General features: G+C 41.5%; 2 protein-coding genes across 2 annotated transcripts; one reads left to right on the top strand and one right to left on the bottom strand.

Annotated features, from left to right (window-relative positions):
- Window positions 1-736: 736 nt before the first annotated feature.
- On the top strand, window positions 737-3,666 carry ANKRD37 (ankyrin repeat domain 37). Its single transcript, XM_090258355.1, has 4 exons — window positions 737-934; window positions 1,126-1,278; window positions 2,297-2,388; window positions 2,902-3,666. Exons 1-4 carry the CDS (start codon window positions 908-910, stop codon window positions 3,107-3,109), a joined length of 480 nt encoding a protein of 159 aa, XP_090114481.1. The 5' UTR covers window positions 737-907; the 3' UTR covers window positions 3,110-3,666.
- Window positions 3,667-3,685: 19 nt separating this feature from the next.
- On the bottom strand, window positions 3,686-16,188 carry UFSP2 (UFM1 specific peptidase 2). Its single transcript, XM_090258356.1, has 11 exons — window positions 16,115-16,188; window positions 15,255-15,438; window positions 15,107-15,173; window positions 12,825-12,982; window positions 12,225-12,417; window positions 10,039-10,185; window positions 8,074-8,238; window positions 7,714-7,838; window positions 6,277-6,353; window positions 5,324-5,448; window positions 3,686-3,850 (listed from the first exon to the last, which is right to left on the bottom strand). Exons 1-11 carry the CDS (start codon window positions 16,176-16,178, stop codon window positions 3,764-3,766), a joined length of 1,392 nt encoding a protein of 463 aa, XP_090114482.1. The 5' UTR covers window positions 16,179-16,188; the 3' UTR covers window positions 3,686-3,763.
- Window positions 16,189-18,234: the final 2,046 nt, after the last annotated feature.

Raw genomic sequence — 18,234 nt, 5'->3', positions numbered from 1 at the left:
AACATTTCCCCAGGGGAAAAGTCCAGGGGCGCGCTCCGACCTGTCTCCAGGAGGGGACACATGACAATGGGAATGTGGGTTTATTTTACAGGGGTTCCCAGTATGGGCTCAAGGATCAGGTTTGATCAGTCATTTAATTTTTGCGGGCGTGGGGCAGTCCTGTAGTAACACTACTTACTCCCTTAGCTCACATCGCACCCCGCCCCCTTCTCCTTCCAGTCCCGGGAGTCGGGGACAAAGGGGAGGCAGGCGCGGTTTTGAACTCGAAGGCAGAAGGAACTCTCACTCCTTCCTCCGGAGCTGGGGGACGGGGTCGCGGCGCCCGCACCGCACGTAGCGGCTCCCAGGGGTGGTGCAGCAGCGCCGCTTAAGGCTCCCTCGTTTCCTGGTTACGTGCGTGCTAGCAGGAACCAAACCCTCGCCCACGACTCCCACTTCCCCACCGGGACGAAAGGGCTGGGAACGCCAGGGACACGTGCCAGGCTCGGCGCGCCGTAGGGATGCCGCACACCCCCGAGCGCTCAGACGCGCTCCCCTCACGGCGCACGCGTACTGGGGCTGTGCTGGGGGTGGGGGTGGGGGGTGGGGGGACTAGGGCCCCGCCCCGCGGTGGTGGGCGGGGCTCGGCGCCTGCGGCTGGCCAATCGGCTGGCGGGCCCGCGCCGCTTCCCCCTGTCGCCTAGCAGCCCGCTGCGCCGGCCTGTGGGTCGCAGGTGTGGGTGTTCGTGTACGCGCGGCCGCCGCCGGCCTGGGGACGGCTGTGCACTGATGAGCTCGGCTGCTGGCCGCCGCGACCTTTAAATTCTCCGGCGCTTGGGCCGTCCGTGCACGCCTCCCTGCCAGTCCGCAGCGGGTGCCCCAGTGCTCTGCGCGCTCCAGGACTCGCGTCCTCTGCTTTAGGCGGGAAATGCTGTTGCTTGATTGCAACACGGAGGTGAGACTCGTGCCCCTTTTGTTCTTCGGGCTTAAGATGTCTGTCACCTCGGGAGCGCTAGCGAAGGCGACAGTGGACTAACCACGGGGCGCTGCCGAGTCAAGGTTCCTAAGAGCTGGAAGGATTTCAGCCCCAGGCGGACGAGGGACTGGCCCGAGCAGGACGGGTGCTGGAGCTTTTCTTTCTCGCAGGCGAGCAGTCCGAAGCACCTGCTGGAGGCGGGGGCCTCGGTCAGCGCCCCTCCGGACCCCCGCGAGCAGTCGCCTGTGCACCTGGCCGCGGCGGGCGGCGGGGCTTGCTTTCTTCTCTGGCAGCTGCGGGCCGGCGCGGACCTTAACCAGCAGGTAACTAGGTAACCGATTGTTACTGTGGGCAACGCTCCTCTGCACCCCAAACATTTCGTAGACGCCGAAATACGCAGGCCCGTTGTTAGAAACATTACGGCAGCAATGTCCAATAGAATATACGAGACACATATTGTAATTAAAGCTTTTGTAGCCACATTATGTAAAATGAAACATGAAATAAATTTTATAATTTAAGCCAATTTGTCCAAAATATTTCAATATGTAGTCCGTATAAAACATTACCGAGAGATATTTTACATTTTCTTGTCGTATGTTTTCTCAGTCAGGTGTGTACTTTATAGTGACAGCACATTTCAGTCCAGACTAGCACATTTCAGGTGCTCGTTAGCCATATATATGCCAACTGGCTACTACACTGGACAGCATATATGGGTCTACAGATTCAAAAGGGACAATTGGTATGTTATCAAATTAAAAGTCTCAATTAAAATATTTGTGAGACATACAATCATTATTATTTCCTACAGAACTTTTTTATAGTAGTCTACATCAAGTATGGTAAATTTTAAATTGTAATTTCTTTTACTTTCATAGAACTCTCTTTTGCTTTTATTCGCTTAAATTTTAATGTATGTGGTTGTGACTGTACACGTTATTAATGAAAGCTTTATATTTAATAACATACCAAGTGAACCTTATAAAAAACAAAACAAAACTTGAATTAAAAAATTTCAGCCCTGCCCTGGCTGGTGTACTTCAGTTGTTTGGAGCATCCCCTGTAAATCGAAGGGTTCTATCTCCAGTTGGAGCACATGCCTGGGTTGTGGGTTAGGTCCTGATTGGGGTGCGTACGGGAGGCAACTGATTGTCCCTGTTTCTCTTCCTCTCTTCCCCTCTCTCTAAACTCAGTAAGCATGTCCTCGGGCGAGGATTAAAAAAGAATCCAGCCCAGTACAATGCAGATCTAACTAGCCTCCTATAACAACAGACTTCACCCACCAACTTCCACAGGAAAGTGTTTTGGAGAGAGACTAAAATGTGTGTTATATTTAAGGATGTTTTTGGAGAAGCTCCAATCCACAAGGCAGCAAAAGTTGGAAGCCTGGAATGCCTTAGCCTGCTTGTAGCCAGTGCTGCCCAAATTGAGTAAGTTTTAAACTCAGTGGCTTTAAATTGGATGAAACTAACCAGACTCCTGAAGCTTAATTATAGGTGCTTTTAAAGAGGATACTTGCCTAATTGAAAATTTAGTGTTATCAGTTAAATGTTAACTCAGGCTGTTAATATCTGATGTTATTCAAGTTGAGTAAGTAAAAAATAAAAAAATGGATCTTGAACAATGAAGTTCACCTATAATGGCAGTATGACACCTTAGTTTCCGTTTAGGAAAATCCATTCTGTAGTTCTCATTGACCTTCTTGGGTACTTACTTATTGTATTGAATATGTTCATTCAAAACTGAAATGCCCACTCTGTGCTGGACTTTGCTAGTCACTGAGGATACCATAGTGAGCAAAAATGGAATTTCTCTATGCTTCCTTTACCTCTTCTAGTCTGCAGCCCACATGGGCATGAGCCCTAAGCTCTTTTGTTAGGAAGGTGCATAAAGGCTAAACAATTGTCACTTTTTATTTAACTTGATTTTTATTTTACATTCAGTTTACGTAATAAGAATGGGCAAACAGCTGAAGATCTTGCTTGGTCATATGGATTTCCAGAATGTGCCAAGTTTCTTACAGCAATTAAATGTATGCAGACAAAAAAATCAAGTGAACCATCCAATAGAGATCATTGTATTCCAGTGCTCAGACAGAAGCGAAATTTTGAAACTGCAGAAAATACAAGTGGGAAAAGGAAGCATTGGTAAGTAACTCATAGGTTCTTCTTTCTTCCTCCCTCAAGGATCTCTTATTTAGCACAGAATTTAGTTTTATTTAAATATTGGCAGTCTTATTTCTAGTATATCTTTTTCATTTTCATTAACACATTTTAAGACTGGTTATAGTAACCAGTAGTAGATTCTAGAAACCAAAAATTGTCCTGCGTGGTGGAAGGTTGGGGAGATAACCTTTTTAAAAAGTTTTTAATGTTAATGTTTTTTTTTTAAGAACAATGTCTGGTTGGTTAAGAAGAGGTGTGAAGAGGCCTTCATTTCGTGCAGACCTACTGCTCAGCTACAAGCCATGGCTTCTGGCTCATCGGCTGCGTCCATACTCCTTCTATGAAGGAGGAGAATTTTCTTCTGAGAGAAGATAACATTTATGAATACATGTATTTACATGCCTATAATATTTTGGTTGTGTGTGCTTTGTCTTTTCAGTTATGGAATGTCTATAAAGAATAAATTCTTTTTTTGTGTAGTAAGGATAGATTCTATTTTTGTGTGTAGTATTTATACACCTTTGGAAAAAATCAAGATTAAACCATCATATTACATCTAGGGTTTAATTTGAAATTAAACTTATTTTTTTATTAACACACTTATAATAAACTTGACTACAGTCTTTGAGTCCAAGATGTTTTAAATAATGTTTGGTCGCTGAGGAAGACATAAGTTATAGTAAGCATCCTTGTTCCAGAAGTCCGGGCCCTTCCATCCACACCAGCCCTAGATTTGGGAAAAGGGAAAGAAAAATATTTTACAAAGTTACAGGACTATAGGATCAGAATTGTAACAATTAACATCCTGCTCTGGGAGCAGGATCTTGGAGTAAGACTTATAAAATACCTATAGAATTCAATAAAGCATAGAATATAACTTATTTGGGTCCATTTCAGATAGAATTAAATCAAAAATAAATTCTATGGTATTTAATCAGAAATCTTAAAAAAAGAAAAGCTTCCTTATGGGAACGATGCCTCCGAATCCCACATTTTTTGGATGAGGAGATGCACAGCCCTGCCCTTTTGGCAGGCAGTGGCGTGGGGCAGTTTAACTGGCAGTCCGTTTTCTCGGTAGTCCATAAAGGACAGAAGCATGTACTGTGTAGAGGCATGCTCGCCGTGCGGAAATAAGGCTGTAAGAAATCCGAGCTTGTCCCTTGAGTGGCCCTTTCTGCCCTGCATGGTCCTCATGCTGTGGCCATTCCCCTCCCCGTTCTTCACATCAGCATTCCTCCTCTTCCTCAGCAGAGGAGATTACTTTCAAACAAAATCTCATTGTGAATATAAATGTTTATCAAATGCCTTCTAGGGCCGTTGATTTGCTTTCTTAGGGCCCCAGCTAACAACTGGTCTGTGTTGTGTGATTCTGAAACGAAGTGCTCTGCTTGCTAAGGACTCGGTGTGCCGGCAAGTGGAGGGGGTGCTCCCGCCCCATGCTGGCTGGGAGGCTGCCAGCTGTGGCCAGGGGCCAGGAGGCCAAGTTCGGAGTTCCTACACAAGGCAGTGCGTTAGCTCTGTTTTATCGTGTGGAGGCTGGAGGGCTGAATAGAGTTGCTATGTAGTTTTTTCTTTTTCTGATTGCAAAAATAAGATACACATTGTAGAAATTTAAATGAGATGAAAGTAAAAAAGCAAACAAAACTCCCCTAGTCTGTTTCACTGCCCCTGCACCCAGCTGTTAAATTTGGGTTTGTGTTTCTATACAAAAATAAGCTTCTTTTTATTATCTGCTGTTTTCAGCAAAACTTCCTCTAATAAATTTAATGTCTTATTTTTTTTTAAATGATGAATAGAGATGCTATCTCTGTTTAATCTTTTTGTGATCCTTTTACACAGGTAGGCCTTCTCCAGGTAAACAGACTCATTTTTATTTTTATTTATTTTTTAAGGGGCATGGGTAGACGATGCCCAAACCAGAAACTGATAGGAGAGACAAGGGGGCCATGCCGCCTTCCTTTGAGGCGACGGCCCGGGAACATCCAACAGGAAAGCTCCTCCACAAGAGGGTAGGGGCAGAGGCAGACCTTCCCTAGGGCCCTGGCTACAGACTGAATGTTTGTATTCCTTCAGAGTTTGTAGGTTGAAGCCTAATCCCTGACATGATGATATCTGGAGGTGGGGGATTCTGCCTGTTTACTGTCCTTTGGTTCTGGCTTTTTAGTGTTATATTTAAATTTGTATTAAACAGATACTTCACCTTTTCCAAAATAACCTGCAGATCTTCAGCGCCTGTATAATGTGGATCTAAAATCAGAAATTTTATCTGCCCTGTACTCTCATTCCAAGCAACTCCCAGTATTGTGTGGGCCAAGACTCCTCCCCCTAGAGAAGACAAAATACGAAATGTCAGGACAGATGTTAAGTTCAACTTCCTATTCCATTTCAAGTTAAAAAGACCATTTTGCCTAGTAATTGATCTAACAGCATTAAAATTGACTAGCCTATATTGTAAAAGACCTCAATGTCAAGTATGCTCTGAAAAAATAAAATTACATCGTTCAGACAGAGAAGATACAATCCGATCTATAGTCACATAAGGTTTAGGTTCCGTTGCCACATCCATGGAATCACCTACACTGGGTTTAGAGAGGGCCAGAGAGGGCCTAGAGCAGCGGTCACTGGTCGCTGCTGCGTCAGCGGGCAGCTGCCTCGGCTCTGAGCACCCCAGTGAGAGCCGTCACGAGTTCACTTCTTTCTGACATCCTGCTGACACCTGCCTCCCTCTGTTTCTCACGCACCGTGTTAGCTTCCCTTTCTCATCACAGGGTAAGGCCTGCTCCTCACAGAATCATGCATCTTTAGCTCCTCTAATCCAGTCCTTTCATTTTACAAATAAAGCTGAGAGATTAGGCAGTGTGCGCTCCTGTAACACAGCCCGCCAAGGTAGTGGCAGAGCCATGACTACGATGCTCAGTCAGGTGACCGACGCCCCCTTTCCGTACTGCATTCAACTCTTTAATCTTTGTAACTCCCCTTCTGCCTTTCACATTTAAAAATAATTATCCAGAGGTCAGTCTGTATGGTGTAAAAGCTAACTTTAAAGTGATTTAAAATGACTGATTTTATGTGACATTACATATTTATACGAATAGTAAGTTTTACATACTCTCCACTCTACCAGAGGAGCCCCAAATGTCTGAAACCCCGTACCGATCATCACTGGGGTCCCTTCCGTCTGGAAGTGCTGAGCCAGCTCCCGTCCTTGAGAGGCCATTTCAGAACCCCGGCTAGAAAGAAACAATTTTCTAGTATATGAATTATTCTGAACACTAAGATCATATAAATGAGCTTAGGAACCAATGTTTCCTACATTTTTTTTTTTGGTTAAAAAATATGGATTTAAATGCAATTAAGTGGTAGGGAACTGGCTGAGAGCAAGTTATAGCAATATAATCTTTCTAAATACTTAAGGCCACTGGAACTGCATAAGGAAGGTCTTGGGTTTTTAACATGAGATTGAAAGCAGTCACCTTGATATCCAGGGAGTTCTCATGGGTGGATTTAATTTCGGAAGAATCAGTTTTAAGTTCTGGGATCTTATCTTCTTGCTGCCAGACTCTGAGTCTGTATTTCCTCATCTTTAAATCGGGACCAATGCTACCTACCCTGCCTATATGGCAGGGGAGTCCAGCACTAAAACAGGTGACGTCTGTGAAGCCAATGTGAAAAGTACAAAATGTTTTCAACTACAACTCTGGTTTTAGGGAGTACTTCAATGTTCTGTACAATCTGTACTGTCGAGAAGACAAAGAAGGATGGACAGATGGCGATATTGTTTTAGAATGGAGGTGCCAGGTGATGTTAAACTTAGCTTTTGCTTAGTAAGGAATGTGTAATGTTTTAATGTGCTAAAGCTCACTTTTTAATCGCCATGTGCTTCCCTACTTAATCTATCATTTGTGTGTTAGCCTTGGTTTCTCCAGCCAGTCCAGACTGCAATAGTGAAACCAAGTGTATTAAAATACATGGCCAAATAAGGGTAATGCTGCAGCGTTTATCAAGGTTGTCACAATAGGAAATGTATTTAAAACATAAGCTCATAAAAGGAGGAAGCTAGTTATGGTCCCAGAAATCAACCTTATTTAATTTGGATTTGCTCATATTGTAATGTTGGCATTATGGTTAAGCTGTGTTGGAAAACTGAATGAATATATTATTTGGACATGTTATTAGTTTATTAACATCTTAAGAAGAAATGGTGTAGGAGGTAAATAAAAAGGTCAGTCATAGGTCAACATTTGATTTTCTCCTTTCAAGACTTTATTTTAAAGACTTAAGCATTAAAAAACTTGATTTTTCTTCACACTCAAAGTTTACATATTTCCAAGTTTTTCTCTTCTTGGCTAAAATTAGGCCTCAACCATGGAAGTGTGTATTACAGAGTTTACTCATAAACGCCAAAGTCTCCTAAAAATTAACTGAAAAAAACTGAGGGTTAAAAATGAGATTTATAAAGCAACGAGGCAATGTGGAAGAAGAAAAAGGAGTGAAGACAAATGTGGGGGAAAGGTAGGATTTTTCTATTATTTTAATCAAATGAGAAACCCACTTAGAACTGATTTCTCTAATTTCCTCCAGGGTCCTTACCTGACGAACAGTATTTTGGAAGTTATACCCATCAGTTGGTTCAGTACGAGCTGTACCTCGATGGAGCCAATCCACTGCCGTGAACCCACAAACGCTGCTGGTTTGTCCCCGGCGTCAACTAGAGCCTTTTTGTATTTAAAATACACACACACACACACACACAAAAAAAAAAAAAAACAAAAAACAAAAATCCTTACAGAATATAGCTACTAAACATTCCATTGAGGGCATTCCCCCTGATTACCAGGATATTTTCTTCCTTCAAAACAAATCAGTCTGTACCACGAGGTAATAATAATTATTAATGGTATATTAATGAAATGTATACGTGATCAGAATTTAAAAAGGCTTGCTCTGTACCTGCTGAATGTCTCTGTGTGTCGGAATGGCTTTTTCTGTGTAGCCCTGGTGTTTGAACCAAGAGCAGATAGTCTGCAGAGACCGGTAGGCACAGCCCCAGCCATTGTCATCTACGCGGTCCTGCATGTAATGGTGATAGCCGTATGTGCCCTGGACCACGGAAACCTACAGAAAAGGAGGAATACAGCCAAGCGTTAACCTGAGATAGACATGCACGTTATATACAAGTATTCCTGAGTCACGTTGACTGTACTCAGAGCTAGACTGTTACCAGTTCCTTATAAAAGTGCCTTCACAGAATTGCACATGGACATTATACCCTCTTGGCTTTTTATTAAAGGTCTGAAGTCCTTCCCAAAGGCTGTAAGGTTTGGTAAGTCCTGCTTGCGGGCTTCCGCGCTGACCTGATCTCCTGCCACTGTCCCCTGTTGCTCGCCCTGCTTTCAGGGCTCATAGGCCCCGGCAACGTGACATCAGAGCCTCACAGTTCTCTGCCTGGAATTCTCCTTCCCGGATAATTTTAGAGCTTGCTCCTTTACCTCTCTCTGGTCTCTGTTCAAGTGTCAGAGGTCTTCCCTGATCATCTAACCTTTGTAAAGATGGTCTGTCCACTCCCTTACCACCCACCCCCTGCTCTGGCTGCCACACTATCTTGCTTTATTTATTTTTTCAAACAGCACTATTCGACACAATACTTATTATTTTTTTAAAAGCTGCCTACCCACAGTAATATCTGAGTTCAATGGGGGCATGCACTGTGTCCTATTTCAGAGCCCAAGAGGCTACAATGAACTTGGCAAACAGTTAACAGATGCTTGTTGAATAAATGATGAATGAAGGAAGAAATAAAGGAGTGAACAAACAAATGAAAGGTCCCTATAATAGGATTTATGAAGAGTGTTTCTGAAGTTTTGTAAGCCAGCCAATGATTATAGCCCAGGTATGCTATTTTAAGATCCATAAGAGCCAACATCTCATAAATTCTTGTCATGTAATGCTAAAAATACACATATTTTTTGATAAACTGGCATTTTTAAGAAAAAATTAGGTAAGAGTGATAGACAAATATAGAATCCTCACTCAACAATTAGGAGATATATATTCAAGCACAGATAAAAGATTTATAACTAGGCCATTGTAGTAGGCTGAAAAGTGGTCCCCAAAAGATATCTACATCCTAATCCCTGGAACCTGTGGATTCTTCCTTAGTCTTTGCAGATGTGATTAAATTTAAGGCTCTTAAGATGGGGCGGGTTTCCAGCTGGGCCCTAAATGCAAGCGCAAGTATCCTTATAAGAGGGAGACGGAAGGAGGCCACGTGACCACTGAGGCCGATATGAGAGCAATGTGGCCGGCAGCCAGGGTAGCCGGCAGCCACCAGAAACCGGGAAGAATCCAGGGGATTCTCCCCAAGAGCCTTTGGAGGGAGCAAGGCTCTGCTGTCACCTTGATTTCTGCCCAGTGATACTGATTTCTGACTTCTGGCCCCTGGAACTGTGAGAGAATACATTTGTATAGTTTTAAGCCATCAAATTTGTGGTTATCGCATCTATAGGAAATATAGGTATCAATAAATTCTGGAGTCTGTATCATGTAGAAATTGTTTCTGACCAGTAGGCAAGTGTCAGGAATCAGTAAAAATAACTATGTAACTATCTAAATAGATAAATAAATTCTGATATACTGGGACATTAAAAAACACTTCTAAATAACACATGGGTTTAAAAATCAGTAAAGATACTTAGAAATGAATAAAACTAGACTACATCAAATTAAAACCCGTGAAAGCAGTGTTTTGCTTGAAATTTAAAACCTTAAATTAGGAAATAAAGAAGACTAGCAACAAGCTAAGTGGCCAACTGAAGAAGTTAGAAGAAAAACAACACTAAATCAAAGAGAGTAAAGGAAGAAGAAACTAATGACATTAACGATCAACTGACTCCCATAAATAATTATTAAACTCACCATACCAGTCTCTATGTTAGGTGGATTGAGATAAATGTGTGGATTTCTTATGTAACCATCTTTGTATGGTTCATCTGGAAAGTGATAGGCATTAGACCTTTTGAAATAAGGCCTGTCATGCGGTAGGTTGAAGAGATCATGTAACTCCTAAATGAAATCAGAATCAGTAGGAAAGAACAGAAAAAAGGTTAAATGATTTAGATTGCTAGTCAATAAATAAAGATATAAAACACAGAAAATTAACTATATATTGGTTATAAAAGTTATAAAATACACTTATGGTTTAATTCACTAAAGTCAAAAAGGGTGAGCATAAACTCAAACCAAACAAGATTTATTTTTGCTTATCTATGTATACGGGTAGAAACTGGAAGAAAACATGGAAAAATGAAAATTGGTAAGCGTGAAAGAACTGAGATAATTTAAAATTAAATATCTATTATAACACAGTCAGTTATAATACATCCAGGATAAAGAACTGTTTTGAAACAACCCTGTAAGTGAGTAAGTTATGACGAACAATGATATAATTATTTTAAAGTATTAAAAAGAAGTCTTGCTCGCCCTGGCTGGGTAGCTCAGTTGGTTAGCGTGTCACCCACATATGCCAACCTTGCAGGTGTGATCCCTGTCAGGGCACAAACAAGAATCAACAGTGATGCATAAATAAGAGGAACAACAAGCCCGTTTCTCTCTCTCTTCCTCTTCTCTCTCTGAAATCAGTAAATTATTAAAATGTCATGCTTACAGTACTCGGCAAGTATAAGGGACAGTGATTAAATTTCAGAGGAGAAGTTGGGGTTATGTGGTATTTGTCTTGCTCTGACTGGCTTATCTCACTTAGCATAATGTTCTCCAGTCCCATCCACGCTGTCACAGAGGTCGGACTGCCATAGGATCTCACCTCTAAGAGGAATCTAATGAACAAAATCAACGAAGGAACAAAACAGAGCCACAGGCATGGAAACACGGGACAGACTGACAGTGACCAGAGGGGAGAGGGGAGGGGGATAACGGTGGGAAGGAGGGGAAGGGACTAGTGGGAGAACATGTATCAATGACCCACTGACGTGGACAACAGTGTGGGGACTGACTGTGGGAGTGGGGGGTGGGGAGGTGGAGGAGGGCAAAGGGGGTAAAATTGGGGATTAAAAAAAAGCTACAAAATGAAGCTGTACATGTGTTTTTATATTTAAGAAATTCTGAGCGTTTCTGATCCCTGTTTTCTCTTAGCAATAAGAGCTTTGTAAACACACACACATTTTTTTTTTTTTTTTGCTATTTATGAATTTATGTAATTGACCATGTACTCTAAAGCCATGGCCAGTTAGAATTTCTGCTCCCAATAAAAATAAGCCATATTATGAAACCAGCCAATATGGCATTGAAATAAAAACACCCATGTTGAAAATCCAAAAGTATCCCCAATTGTATAAAAATATGTAAGAGTTATTTTGAAAAGCCTGAAATTTTCTTTCTCATATCTGTGTACTGTCGCAGTTTGAATGGGACTATCAGCTCATGTGGCGGTTCCCCCGTGGTTCACCTAGCACAGAGCGGGACAGAGGGTTACAATGTTATACTCCTTCTCCCTCAGAGACTGAGAAGATGCTCCCACCCTGATGGGTGCCGGGCGAGGCCACCCCTCAGAAGTATGTGCTCTGAAACCAGCCATTGTGCCAGGAATCTCACTTCTTTGAGTGCTGATCCTGTTTTCTTTAAATGCCTCTAATAAAACCAAAATAAGCCTGGGAAATGGGGGAGGGATGGAATATTACTATAAACCCTAATTAGGATTAGCATAGATTCCAGTTTCCCTTCCTGAACTGTAATCTTGTCTTGTTCACAAGTCTGAAAGTAAGGAAAGCAAAAATAAATTTTATTAATACTCATCAGCTTCTCTAGGTATGTAAGCACCTTTTCGATTCTTTATTTTATTATGGAAAAATGGTAAATTTCATAGAACACATAGCCTCATTGAGCATAGAAAATTGTTGCATATGGATTTACATATTTTTTCACTCATAATAAACAAGAAGTTCCATGAGAACAGAAACTGAATAATATATAAAACGAGTGGCCTGCTTCCATACTTTAAAAATAATTTCCATTTATTAGAAATATGCAATTAAATACAAAATGAATGATGGTTGTATTTTTTGTAAGAATAAATAAATCGGCCTTACCCTTCTGTAGACCTGCAGCTGCCCATCTGGAATTCCTGACGGATAGGAAATTGTCACAAGATTTTTTTCCCCCGGTAATAAAAAGTGCAGGGGCTCAGGGACCACAATTGAGGTTCCTTTCATGTATTTCAAAATGCACTTTTCCATATCGGTTAGTTGATTATGAATCGCATCAACTAGAAGTTTACGTACTCTGTGGAGGGAAATATCCAAGTGCATTAACAAGTTATAGTGGCTATGATAAATGATAAATGATAAATGAAAGTGTGCAGTTATTATATCCCTAATGTGGTATTTAAAAAAAACAAACAAAAAAAAACTTGACTGGATCAGGTTTATTAAAGGAAGTCTACATTATGAAAAGTTAAATAAACTCTGTTTCCTTTGGGTAGGTAAGAGGAAAGGCCTATTTCTAGGTTTTACAAACTACCCAACTTCCTCCAAATAGACATTTAATTACTAGATGACTCTTAGTTTGATTAAAAACAGGGAGTAAATCATACTAAACACCACAACCATCAACTTGGATATGCCTCAGTGATTCTTAAAAGTGGACCCTGGCCACTGCGGGCAGGATGCCCACTGAGATAAAACACGTACTTTCCCCACGCTTCTTCCGGCGCCGCCGCTACAACCGCATCCACCGGTAACGTCATCGTGAGGTAGTGGTGTCCCCCGCTTTCCCTCTCGATGACGGGGGTTACGGCCGCCAGAGAGGTTGACATTTCCAGCATCAGATCTATATTTACTATTTGATTCTAGAACGATAAACAGTAATAGTCAACTTATAGCACACTGAACACTAAATATAGAGAAGTAAAAGGACTTTTTAAGGGCCAGAGCTATATTACAGCACGTTGTTTGAAAGCCCAAATCTTAACAAAAATTCTTCTCTGCTTCAGAATAACCCGAGGAGAGGCGGACAGAGAGTGGGGAGTGACGATGAGATCAGACTATGTACTGATACACATTGAAGCTGGCTCGCCAGGATTCACTACTATTCTCTCGACTTCTGTATCACCTCAAATTAAAAAAATAAAGTAAAATGAACAAGATACAATAACCACACACTAAAGGAACCTTTAAACTATATATCAATACCCTCGCTTGAAAGACATAAAGAACTATAAACAAATATTGAATTGTGTTAGTAGGATTGACTTTGACAGTGGCACGGAACAAGAACTCTGACAATGCTGGTGTGTTGAACACATGCAGCAAGATACTGAGGCTACTGGAAGCAGGGTTTCTCACTAGGAGGTTAGGAACTGTGTGAAATGGAACTGGAGGTATAAGAATGACTTACATAGGGAAATATGAGTGTATGTGTTGTGTGTGTGTGTGATTCTGAGTAGGACGGGTTCATTTATACATGTGGATGCTCCTTGGAGAAATGGCTGACTCCTGAGCTGGAATAGAGACAATACACGATGTGCCTGGAACAGCCTGTGGAAGGAGGGAGGAAGTTCTGAAAAATCAGTGTCCACAAAACACTGGAGCTAGCTTGAAGGAGTTTCTATTGGCCAAATCTCGGAAAACGCGAGCCTCAAAATAACTCATAATAACAGATTATAACTCACTGCATAAAATAAGAATCCTGCTTCTGTGCAGAAAATATATAAATAAGGGTAAGGAAAAGCTTTTAATGTCATCTAATAAGTAAGGAAGGAAATGATAGAAAAATCGCCACTTTGCAACCATCAGATTAATGTTGGGCTCTGGCAAGATTTGTCGATTGAAGCTAGAAGCGGTAGGTAAAAATCTTATGAGGAATAGAATATATACATAGTTTCAAAGTATCCTTCCATGAGATACTTCCTAATTAAAAGGAAAAAATATACCCTCACAGTGGCGACAAGTGGCAGATACATTAAGTGACTGAAGTTAGTATCACCAGCACCGGGAACAAACTGGTAACATATGCCTGTTTAATAGATGTGCTCAGAGGACACAAGTTTACCTCTGGTCTTCTCACCAACAGTGCACAAGATGAATTTAATGAGGAAGAATAAAACAAACCCGCACTGAGGAACATTCTACAAAATAACTGGCCGGTACTCCTCAAAATGTCAAGCTCCAGATATCGGTAATTCTCAAACAATTACTGATAGCCCACAATTTTTGTGCGCACTACAGATGGATAAAACAGCTCATGTGGACACCTCATGACATGAGTCAAACCAACCTTGTGCCTTCCCCAACTTCCACTTTGCCTCAGGCAAGAAACTGGTCATCCCATATCCAACTAGTGTCCAAGTATAAGGCGTCGTATCCCCTAAATAGCTCTTGTATCCTTCCCTCCTCTCTGTTACCATAGCTACTAGTGTAGTTCGGCTTCTCCTGAAGGGTCACCTACCCACCTCTCCAACCTCATGTCCCCCGTGTTCCCCTACCAGCCTGGAAACACGCTACAGTCAAACTAGTTTTGTGTAACTTCCCGCCTTGAAGAAGTAGCTCCGTTTTTTAGCTCCAATATCTGGCAAAGTTTGCAGCACATGGCAGGCAGGTACTCGATGGAATTGGTTCAAAAGTCAACAACCGAGACCAGGATGAAGAAAAGTAAATCATTTATTATTTACTATCTCACAGAGCATAAGATGTCACTGCATGTTTCAGAATGATTCCTTTTTATTTATTTTTAAATAATTTGTAAATATACTCAAGCTGTTTTTGTGGGAATAAAGAAAGCATTCAAAAATTTTTAAAGATTAAGTGTTACAATGGGACAAAAGTTTAGATATGAAAAAAAAGAGAGATATAACTTCTGGAAAGTCACTTATCTTTCAGGGTCTCAATGATCTGATCTGTAAAAACTAAGAGAGTGGATTACATTATTCTAAGATCTCAACTCCAGATTCAGGGAAGACAGGTGATTTGCTTACCATGTCGGATAACTTTTTGTCTTTCTTCCTCATGAATTTTCGTTTTGTATCTTCTTCCTTTTCCAATCTAAAATTTTAATACACAAAGATGTTTATAATATGAAATTACACTTTGAAAGCATGTACAGCAACCTTCCAACACACTCACTGAATGAAGCGCATGACGGTCTTACAAGCAGAGCTATCAGTCAGTTCTCCGGGTGCGGTGTTCATGTCACTGTTAGGCCACACATACACGGAACTGTGGCGGATTCTGAACACCAGTGCGTCTGAAGAAAGCTTGATTGACAGGTCACTCAACACATGTTTTAGTGCCTTCTTGATAAACATTTCTAAATTAGAAGGATATAAATTGAAGTTAATTAGAAAAATGTTAAACTTTCAACAGGAATGCTTCCAAATAGTCAAAAGTAGAAGTAAAATTGACTCCCAAATATCCATTCCCCGAATTCAATAATTATAAAACACGTTTGCCTTTCTCTTTTAAACACTGAGATAAAATTCGTAGACCGTAAAATTCATTCTTGCAGTGATGACAGTTCAGTTGCCTTTAGTACGTTCACAAGGTTTTACAAGCATTGCTCTCTAGTTCCAGGACAGTTTCATCACAACAGAAACTGTACCTATCAGCGGTGGTCCCCTAGTCCCCCTACACTCACCAATAACAACTGCTAATCTACTTTTTGTCTTTATATATTTGTCTAATTGGGACACCTCACATAAATTCAATCATACATTATGTGGCCTTTTGTGCCTGGCTTCTTCCATGCAGCGCAGTATTTTCAAGATTCATCTACTATGCTCCCCTTTTTCAGATTTGCACAGAGGAGCCTCATTGACTAGTGGTGGTGTTGGAACACATTTAAATCTAATTTCTATAACTTACTATATGGTCTTAGACAATTTATCCTAGCTCCCACTCAATTTCATTTGCAAATTGGTGAGAATCTCAGTATAGTTCATTATCAATTTTATAATCGAAAAGAACAGTTTTTTTGGCAGACCTACCATTAGCAGTAGCAAGCTGAAAAGCTAGATCAAGGCCTCCTCTTACTCTGAAGAGTATATCCATGGTCTCTGAAATCACCTAACACAAATAAAACAAAAATTCTATTGTGAAACAAAACAAACTCATTCTCGTATACATTAGAATCTAACTGAGTTTCGGTTAAGGCATTTGATTACTTGTGGTCTGTGGAGGGTCTAGGCAGAAGAATATTTGAAAGCTCCCACACCAGTGGTTCTAATGTTGAAAAGCTGAGGCCCACTGCTCTAAGACCTATTTCTAAATCATCGTCTTAACAATGGGCTTAACAATGATGCACAAACATCAATGGTAAAGAAATAGTTTAAGAGTGGAACAAAAACATTGAACCTGATATAAAACACTGTGGTCAAGATGATGAGAGGAAACTACTACGTCCCTAATGGTGGGAGTATGAACTGTAGAACCCTTCAGAAGGCCATGTGGCAATCAGAACCAAAAGCCTCATATTCCCATTCTTGGAGTAGCAAGTGTGAATTTAGAACTTTAGTCTAAGGAAATCTGCAAAACACACAAAGATTCAGGCATAAGGATGTTAACCTAAATGTCAACAATAGGAGATGGGTTAAATAATTATGAATATTATACAGCCATGAAAAACCATGCTTTAGAAGAGTATTTCACAGCACAGGAAAATGCTTGCAACTTATAAAGGGAAAAAAGCACTTGTAAAGTGGAATCTGTCATTAGTTCTTAATTTGGGTACATATGCTGTTTCAGGTATTTGATGACATGTGACAAATGACATGCACTATTTTGTTGGGAGAAGGGGAGGAGGAAGACAACCTCTGGGGAGAGGTTTCAAAGTTCATCAGAGTCTAAAAATATTTCTCAAACAGGTTGAAGACCCACTACATAGTAAGAACCTTATTTTGAAATAAGCCAATTACTGGGCTCCTAAATGTAAAAGGCATGGTGCTAAATGACTGGATATATATTAACTCTGATCCTCAGAACATTGTTGAGCAGGTATTATTATTATCTTACACATTTTTTAAAAGGGTGACTGCTTTTGTTTATTTCACAAATTATAACCTGTTGAAAGGTCATACCCTTTGCCCCATTCTACTTCTGCGAATTTATTCTAAGGAAATAATCAAGAAAGTTCAGGACAGATTTAGCTTCAATATCGTCCACTTACCATACTCTTGTTCATCATAGCAACCCCTGCCCCAGCCAAAACCCGCCTAAATAGCTATCAATAAGAAGTCTGTAAAATAAGGAACAATACTACCATACAAAATACTATGCACCCATATGAGTGGAAAATACTTAATGACAATGAAAGATACCGAAGACGATGAAAGGTAAAAAGACCGTCAAGAACAAATTCAACTTGGTGACTTACTGTATGCTTTTGCACGATTTAACTAACTACTCAAGTCTTCTGCACTTTTCAGTAAAATTGGAAAAAAACACAACTTCATGGGATGGTTGTGAAGATTCCATCAGAGACCCCATGTACAAGCACTAGACCCTCCCTAGACTTCCCTAGAAGAAATAATGTGTCCGCTGAGATCAGAAGGGTGAGCAGGAAAGGGTAAGGACAACTCCGAAGGGAAGACCGGGGCCTGCTTAAGAGACCACGGAGGAGACCGGGGGAAGGTAAGATGATGGGGGTGAGAGCCAGGATGGTAAGAGCACAGAGAGAATTTACAGCCACTTAGAGGTGGACTCCGCGGGACGTGATTATCGATCAGACGTTCAGGAGCTGAGAAGAGGGAGATGCCCAGGCGATACCCAGGTCTCTGATGCACAAGAGGGCGGACGGGGGCACAGTGAACTGGAGGAAGAGCGGGCGCGGGGTGAGGGGAGGTGGACGTGATGAGTCCGTCTGGAACCTGCTGAGCTGGAATACACGCGAGCTCTGCCCGGGGAGATGCAGGCAGCGGACGCGCGCAGCTGGAGCTCCGAGCAGAGGACACACACGTTTGAAGAAGGCTTAGGGCGTCAAGAAAAGGGTCCCCGAAGACCACCGCCACGTGTAGGGCAGGGATTGAGGGCCTGGCTGAGCGATCACAAGGCGGGGAAGCCGGAAGTGTGCCATCGCTGGAACCGAGGGAACAGAGTGTTGGAAGAAAGT

Source organism: Furipterus horrens, unplaced genomic scaffold (genome assembly GCF_987537825.1).
Source record: "Furipterus horrens unplaced genomic scaffold, mFurHor1.1.pri manual_scaffold_12, whole genome shotgun sequence".
Classification (NCBI taxonomy): Eukaryota; Metazoa; Chordata; class Mammalia; order Chiroptera; family Furipteridae; genus Furipterus; species Furipterus horrens.
Note: the sequence above shows the minus strand (reverse complement) of the source record. Positions and strands in the feature narration are given on the sequence as shown.